Source organism: Lutra lutra, chromosome 6, assembly GCF_902655055.1.
Source record: "Lutra lutra chromosome 6, mLutLut1.2, whole genome shotgun sequence".
NCBI lineage: Eukaryota > Metazoa > Chordata > Mammalia > Carnivora > Mustelidae > Lutra > Lutra lutra.
In genome coordinates, this window is record NC_062283.1 from 1,598,717 (window position 1) to 1,607,960 (window position 9,244).

General features: G+C 41.3%; 1 protein-coding gene across 1 annotated transcript; it reads right to left on the reverse strand.

The window, feature by feature from the left end:
- Positions 1-366: 366 nt before the first annotated feature.
- LOC125102002 (putative olfactory receptor 2B8) lies at positions 367-1,305 on the reverse strand. Its single transcript, XM_047732691.1, has one exon. The coding sequence runs from the start codon at positions 1,303-1,305 to the stop codon at positions 367-369; it is 939 nt and encodes a 312-aa protein (XP_047588647.1).
- Positions 1,306-9,244: the final 7,939 nt, after the last annotated feature.

A 9,244-nucleotide genomic window follows, 5' to 3' on the forward strand; every position in this document is an offset into this window, starting at 1 on the left:
ATTTCAGCTCAGGTTGTGATCTCAGGGTTGTGGACCGATCCCAGCATCAGGCTCTGCGCTCAGGGTACAGTTTGCTTGAGATTCTTTCTCCCTCTCACAACACCCCTGCTGCTCATGCTCTCTCTTTCACAAATTAAATAATAAATCCATATATATATGCAAATGATCTAGGAACAAAAATCAGCCTCTCTGGAAGTTCTGTGGATCCATGAACTTGGATTTTGAGCACTCATTTGCTCCAAAGAATGAGGTAAGTAAATTCCCTTGAGACTTATCACCGGAAATTTTAGATGATCCACATAGGTCACAAACATCTTAATCACTCTGGCATTCAATGTGTTCCATCAAAGGGTCTTCCCCGCCCAGTCATCTGGAGTCCTGGCCCCTGCAAAGCACCTTCTTCATTGCCCCCGTCACATCCTTGTTCCTCAGTGTATATATGATGGGGTTGACCGTGGGGGTGACGATGGCGTAGAACAGAGAAACAAACTTGACCTGATCCTGGGAGTAGTTGTTGCTGGGCTGGAGGTAAGCGTAGATGGCTGTGCCATAGAACAGGGAGACCACTGTGATGTGGGACCCACATGTGCCAAACGCTTTCCTCTGCCCTGCAGATGACTTTATTCTGAAGACCGCCCTGACAATCCGACCATAGGAGACTGTGATTGATATCACAGGTATGAGGAGAATGACCACACCAACAAAGAAGAGCTCAGACTCATTCACAGTGGTGTCAACACAGGCAAGCTTGAGCAGTGCAGGGATCTCACAAAGGAAGTGGTCTATTTTATTTCTCCCACAAAGTGGTAAAAGGAAGATGAGCACTGTCTGCAATAACGAATTGCCAAAACCAATGAACCATGATGCAGAAGCCATGAGGGCACAGAGACGGGGGTGCATGATCACGGTGTACTGCAGGGGCTTGCAGATGGCTGCATAGCGGTCAAATGCCATGACGCCTAACAGAATGCATTCCGTGCGTCCCAACCCTAGTGAGATGAAGAGCTGAGCTACACAGCCACCAAACGAGATAGACTTGTCTGCTGTCCTGAGATGAACCAGGAGCTGAGGGACAGTGCTGGTCGTGTAACACAGGTCCAGAAAGCTTAGGTTGGAGAGGAAAAAGTACATGGGAGTATGTAGATGTGGGTCGAGGTGGGACAAGGCAATGATGGTGGCGTTTCCCAGCAGAGTGAACAGGTAGAAGATCAGGAGGACCACAAAGAGGACTAGCTGCAGTTGAGGCCGGTCAGAGAACCCCAGCAGGATAAACCCCGTGAAAGAACTGCCATTCTTCTGTTCCATCCTCTGTTAGCGCATGTTTCCAACCTGGACCAAGCATTTAGCAACTTTTAAAGGAAATCATAAAAAAAAAAAAAAAAAAAAAAAGAAGTTGGTGGCGGGGGAGGTACATCTGTCATAAGACATGGCCACAGGGCGCCTGGGTGGCTCAGTGGGTTAAGCCGCTGCCTTCGGCTCAGGTCATGATCTCAGGGTCCTGGGATCGAGTCCCGCATCGGGCTCTCTGCTCAGCAGGGAGCCTGCTTCCCTTCCTCTCTCTCTGCCTGCCTCTCTGCCTACTTGTGATCTCTGTCTGTCAAATAAATAAATAAAATCTTTAAGAAAAAAAAAAAGACATGGCCACAGAATATTAAAGGTAGAATTTAAGTAAATGACTAAAATTGACATAGCTTATACCAATTTAGTTCCACATTATCACGAACAGTGAATCATTAATATGTAATTTAAGAAAATGAAGTAATGGACATTGTGTTGCCAACAGTCATAAATATTAAAAGTCTTTCAGTCTGAGCTTAAAGACACTTAAAGTACTGTAAGTTTGTACATACATTCTAGAAAGAATGGGGATGAGGGAAAAAGAGGGAAAGCCATCAGGAAGAACCAGAAAGAAGTAAAGAAAGAGAGACTTTACTGTAAATACATATCTCATGATTGTACACAACTGGATTTCTACACACCTCACATGCAATAAAATAAAACATAATCGCAAAAATACATTCAGATATAAGAATTTATTAACTGGAATGTACATATACAAATAATTCAATTACATTCAAAATATCATTAATAGTTCGGCATATGAACATTGTATGTATTAGAGAGATACAGTATCTCTCTAAGATACTATATTTATGAAAGCTACAGGTTTGTTTGGATTTTTTTCGTATGGTAGTAAAACAACTAAATACTCAAATCAGAGAGAACCTGAAAACACCACCATTCAATTACACTGCTTAACTTTTGTCCTAAAGATGCTTAAAATCACGGTAACAGTATAACCAGAACTCTGAAAATTCCTTGGCCCTGCATAGTCAGGGGGAATCGGAACTCTAAAATCCACTGGCCATGACATTCCTCTTCCTTCTGCAGATTTCTGCTCCAAACAGTACCAAGTAGAGCACATGAAATTCCTAAAAAACTTGGGATTATCCACTATCAACATTCTGCTCAGAATAAACATTTTAAAAATTTACCCAACTGTGTAATCTATGTACAAAGTGTAATGTTCTGCTTCACTTCCTATGGTAAAATCCCCAAGCTAAAATATTGAAATAGGTAAATACATAGAGATAAGGACAAATATATTCTCAAAGCAATGACAGGTAAATACCTATAATGGAAGACTTTGAGTACTACACAAAAAATGATAGAAAAGGATATTCGGGTATTATCTAAAATCTCAGATACCCGTCAACATTAGGTTAGTACCTTCTCGAAGCTGTCTTGCAGAGTTAATGATGCTGAATCAGACACGTTACCAGCACTCGGGTGAGTCTGATGCCCTATACTTCCAGTTGCTTATTACTGAAGAAGCAGTTATAAACCAACCAAAGAGGCTCAGAAAATGAGTATTTCAGTTCTATTATGTTCAAATGCTTAGGCATACAGTTCATTTTTTGGTTCTTCTAAGACTAAAAATCTGAATCAGGTTTCAGGGCAGACTCACGGGTGTGTGAAAGAAATTGGTACAAAAGTGGCATTAAATAAGTATTTATGGAATCAGAATAGAGGATACAGTATGTCACATTATTTTATACTTCCTTGGATTTCCTATAGAGATGCATTCAGTTGAATCCACAAAAAAAATCTATCCACAAAAACATTCTTTTTTTTTTTTAAAGATTTTATTTATTTATTTGTTAGAGAGAGAGAGAGCATGAGCACAGGCAGACAGAGTGGTAGGCAGAGGCAGAGGGAGAAGCAGGCTCCCCGCCGAGCAAGGAGCCCGATGTGGGACTTGATCCCAGGACGCTGGGATCATGATCTGAGCCAAAGGCAGCCTCTTAACCAACTGAGCCACTCAGGCGTCCCTCCACAAAAACATTCTTTTTTTTAAAAAATTATTTATTTATTTATTCGACAGAGAGAGAGAGAGAGAGAGAGAGAGAGATCACAAGTAGGCAGAGAGGCAGGCAGAGGGAGGAGGAAGCAGGCTCACTGCTGAGCAGAAAGCCCGATGCGGGGCTCGATCCCAGGACCCTGAGATCATGACCTGAGCCGAAGGCAGAGGCTTAACCACTGAGCCACCCAGGTGCCCCCACAAAAACATTCTTAATGGAATTAATTATAAAGGTTTCTGAGACAGTGTAAATGTGCAACAACAGGGAATGTGCCCAGACTCACCCCTGCTCAGAAGAGCAAATAAACCACAGTTCAGTTTCATGCACACACACACAAATACAGATAAATTATCTGAAATAAATTGCTGGCATTTTCAAGGTGTCTAATGAAGGCATTACTCACCAAAGTAAGGAAGTCAAAAGGGAAATGTTAACTCATCCAAGGAAAACACCAATATCATATTGTACCATCACAATACATAGTGACATATTTTAACATTATCCTATCAATAAGGACTAAGAAGGAAGGTAAGAGAAGACAAAACTCTGGTGAGCTGAACTTGTACAAATGGTTTCCTTCTTTTCCAGATTATATATGTATGTGTATGTGTGTATACATATATCTAAAGAATGCTGAATGGCTTCTAACTGATGCGTACAAAATGATTATGATTTTCAATTGAAAAATAAAGCATTAGGCAAAGGAGATGCCCACTAAAAGAGACAAAGAATGGGACTGTCTGTGGAGGTTACAATTGCTTCCACTGCCTTCCTGGAGAGAATCCTGGGAGGGAACAGGAATACTCTTGTCGTAGTCCACCATCTTCTTTTCTTTTTTTTCTCACATTACGTCTAGGAAAACTATTCTCCTTGAGTGGCACTGGACGTGAGAAAGAGCAGCTGCATAACACATTCTTCAGATCTCACAGCTTGTCCTGCTGATCTAGTTCACTTTCCTCCCTTCCACCTCCCCCGCTCAGCATCCATCCCTCTCCAATCTCTGTGCACCACCACAGAACACATCTTCCCAGAGAAAGGACATGTGTAGCCTAAGGTTAAATGAAAAACTTCATTTCCTCTACTTCTTACCACGTTAAAGACCTGTGAGTAGACTAAAAACCATAATCTCTACGTAGGTAGGTATCAAATGCCTGAATGCAGTAAGAGACATTCATTCCTCTTGGACAAACTACGTAAATAATCCTGGCTGGAACAGTAAACACACCCATCCTATATAAGGAGCACAGAATGCCGACTCTAGCAATTATCATGATGTGAGACGGTAGAGGAAAATCCAGCTACAAATCCACACATAAATTATTATCTTGCATACAAAACCATACATCCTTGAGAAAAGCACAGGTTATACATTGAGAGAATAAAGAGTGATTTGGTGAAATAAAAATAAATAGATTCTACAAAACAGAAACAATGGCATTTTATGTAATAATCATCATCTAGAAACAATAAAGTGGGAAATGACATCTCGAAAATACACAATTCTACAATAAAAATTAAGAGAACAGACATCTGATGGAAGAGGTTAAATGTTTAGTACCAGCACATAAAAGCTGATATAGCCATTACCAGGTGTTCAACGCTGACACATAAGTCTAAAACTTCAAGTGGAAGAGTCTATATTTCTTGAAAATCACATACTCAGTAAGGGAATTACACATTTTAAAGAACAAAGATCTCATGAAAATGTCTGTATTGAACATATTTCAAATATATAACAGTTACTGACATAATCGACATACAAACCCTGCACTATCCAGTTCCTGAATAAATCCTGAAGTACTGTTGGCAGTGGTAGAATGAATCGCCTATTGCTTTAATAAAGCTTCTGTCCCGTAGGTCAGAGCTGACCCCACATATTCTACAACAGGCCCCCAAGGGCAATGCGGGATGAGCTAGTGAGGGGGAAGGCAGCTTTCACAACACTGGAAATGACAGGTTGCATGAACATGGATGGTGCTTTCCACCAGGTTCCATAGGAGAAAATGATCAAGTAGGATTTCCACTGCACGTGGTTTGTTCAGGGAGTGCTCTCAGGATAAAGGGGATGAGGGAAGCAAAACAGAGCAGAGTCTGCTGCTAAGCAAGGGTGTGGTCTCAGGTGGAAGATGGCATGAGCCTGATCCCATAAGAAGCTGGACACAAGTCTCCCATACAAGTATGCATCTGTGCTGGTGGAAGTACTCAGCCCTCGCTGTCTAATGCAATAGCCACTATCCACATGTCACTACCTGAGCATTTAAATGGTCTCACTGAGAAATGGAATTTTGTATTCTATTTAATTTTAATTAATTTAAATTTAAATGACTTCCTGTGGTTCCATACTCCAGTATTGGACAGCACAGCTCTGGACCGTGCATTGCATCAGACTTAGTCCTGCTTTGACATTGGCAGCCTTTTGTCTCTCCCATGAGTCTGTCCCTGGCTGTGAGCTGCCCCAAGTGTGTTCCCGAGACCCCCTGGCAAAGTGGCTCCCTCTCAGCTGAGGGCAACTCTCTGAAGAAGGGAATGGCTGTGCACCTGGCAGCCCATATTCCTAACACATATGGTTAGGATTGGAGCAGCAGCCAGGTAAAGAGCGTCTGAGCAGGGCCCCAACAGCATTCACACAGACTCCATTCATGATCCTGTGCAAGCATAGAAGGATGGAACCCAGTGTCCGAATAGAAACGCATTGACACAATATGGAACTCCCGTGTTGTAATCTTCAACATAGCATTTTTTAAAAACTCCATATGTATTTTAGATATGTTGGTAACTCATAAGGGAGAAAATCACCATTTAGAAATGATAAACACTGACAATGAGTTTTCAGCATAGAAAACAAATACGGTCTATTTTCACAAACAATACAAACCAATTGGAAAGCATGGAATCAGAGTCTATTACTTTTACACATGTACATACTCTAATTCTATTACTGAAGGGCATATTTTATTACCACTATGTACGCATACTTAAAGTGTTTTCCACGTGTGCATAACACAGGTATAATGAATGTACTGCAGCACACTGAAATGTCTGGGAATGATTTGGTGGAGTCTATAATGAACAGCTAAATTTAGTTCTTAGAGTTTGTGAACTACCACCGTCTGTTCCTTTAGACAACGGACCATTATGCAAACCAATACAGCTTTTCTGTTTCAAGAACATTCCCTACTAAAAAGAAACCCATTTACCATTCCTAAAGCAACACACAGACCAAGTTCCATTTCACTCACCTTTGCTCAACTTTTCTGTGGGATCTAAGGTATTTCCCTACCTCCGTTCCAGGTCATTGTCTAAAGACACTACTGGAGATTGGCTCTTAGTTGTACACAGTAAGTGTAAAGGCTGACTATACCAAAACTGGGTTATCCATAGGCTTTTCCTAAGCAAAAGGATGCTTTCTGTAATGACTTCACATGTCTTCATGTGGTACAGAGATCTGCACTTTGCCTCTAGGACATAGGAGATGAAGGCAATTGCAAACTCCACTATGGTTTCCCAAAAGCAATGACCTGCCTGTATGACAGGGAGTCCCTTATGAGCACAGGAGAGGGTGCTGTGACACACACTCAGCTGTGGCTGGGCTGGCACTGAAAACCAAATGCATTTCCCTGGCTGACGTCTCTGGGGAGCAGATGCCCCACACTGTTAATGAGCCCCTGTCACTGAGCTGCTTAGAGATGGCCATCCTCAGGGAGAATGATGATCAAGGACAAAGCCAGAGGAGACCTCATCTGTCTCCTTTGTTATTTCACATATTTCACAGAGGGCAAATAACTCCCGTGATCTCCCCAGCCACCTTGGCTATCATCTGTGAATCATCTATAGGTTTTACAAGTCACCTTAGATTTTTATCCTCACAGCTGACCAAATATTTACATATAGACAATTTAGCTATATAATTTTAATGTAAATATGTAAATAAATTATTAATTTAATTTCACTCATAACCAATGTATATGGAATCACAGAGCTAATAATTAGGCACATTCTTTTTTTAATAAACATATAATGTATTTTTATCCCCAAGGGTACAGGTCTGTGAATAGCCAGGTTTACACACTTCACAGCACTCACCATAGCACATACCCTCCCAGTGTCCATAACCCCACCCCCTTTCCCGACCCCCCGACCCCCAGCAGCCCTGTTTGTTTTGTGAGATTAAGAGTCACTTATGGTTTGTCTCCCTCCCGATCCCATCTTGTTTCATTTATTCCTTTCCTCCCCACAAACCCCCCATATTGCCTCTCCACTTTCTCATATCAGGGAGATCATATGATAATTGTCTTTCTCCGATTGACTTATTTCACTAAGCATAATACACTCTAGTTCCATCCACGTTGTTGCAAATAGCAAGATTTCATTTCTTTTGATGGCTGCATAGTATTCCATTGTATATATACTACATCTTCTTTATCCATTCATCTGTTGATGGACATCTAGGTTCTTTCCATAGTTTGGCTATAGTGGACATTGCTGAATTAGGCACATTCTTATCATTACCATGAATATAAAGGAAGGCAACCAAATTCTACCAAACTTCTTTTTTTTTTAATTTGAGAGAAAGAGAGAGAGAGAGAGAATGAGAGGAGAGAAGGTCAGAGTGAGAAGCAGAATCCCCATGGAGCTGGGAGCCCAATGCGGGACTCGATCCTGGGACTCCGGGATCATGACCTGAGCCGAAGACAGCCGCTTAATCAACTGAGCCACCCAGGCAGCCCTCTACCAAACTTCTAATAGAGCAAAGGGAAAACAAAATCTCAAATCATCTAGAACACTGTTCAGTTTATGTGGATAGGTTTGTGATATACTCAAACAGTTTTTTTTTAAAAAATCATCTCTTTTTAACAGGACACATATGATTTAATTTCAACTAGTCTTGCATTTAAGTTCCAGATGATTTTTATTCTTTGGGGATAGTTAAAATAATCACTACAGAAAAATGGGAGGAAGTTTGGTGATTTGTGACTGTTTCTCCTAGATCCATAAGTTCCAGATTCATTTACCGTGTTCAACCAAAAGAGATTAACTACTTACTGCTAAGAAAAAGTTCTTAGATTTTAATTTTCTCCGTTATCCCTATACACGTCGATCCTCTCCTGAGACTCAGAGGGGGAACTGGCAGCCACTACAGTGTGGGCGTCCTGACTAGGGAAGGAATCACAGACCTGCTGTTAACTCTTTGTGTCCCAGGTCCCAGTCACAGCCAGCATTACATGCTCAAGTCACTTTGACACTCGTGAGGCATTATATAGAGACGCTGACCAACACTCACATTCCTAGATCCAATATTATCCAGGACAGTGCTCTGTCGCCTGCCCCAAGACACACATATAAGAACACTCCACAGCAGTGTCATTGGTATTAACCAAAACCCGGATAAATCCAAAGACCCATGCACAGCAAACTGGTAAATTGTGACCTATTCATACAGGAGTATTTTCCAACAGTATGAATAAAACTCCAACTAAACAAATTGAAACAATCTTTTCACGTAAAGTGCTGAGAAAAGGATGCAAGTTACAAAGTAAGCAATCATGCAATTGCACTACTGGGTATTTACCCCAAAGATACAGATGTAGTGAAAAGAAGGGCCATCTGTACCCCAATGTGCATAGCAGCAATGGCCACAGTCGCCAAACTGTGGAAAGAACCAAGATGCCCTTCAATGGACGAATGGATAAGGAAGATGTGGTCCATATACACTATGGAGTATGATGCCTCCATCAGAAAGGATGAATACCCAATTTTTGTAGCAACATGAATGGGACTGGAAGAGATTATGCTGAGTGAAATGAGTCAAACAGAGAGAGTCAATTATCATATGGTTTCACTTATTTGTGGAGCATAACAAATAGCATGGAGGATAAGGGGAG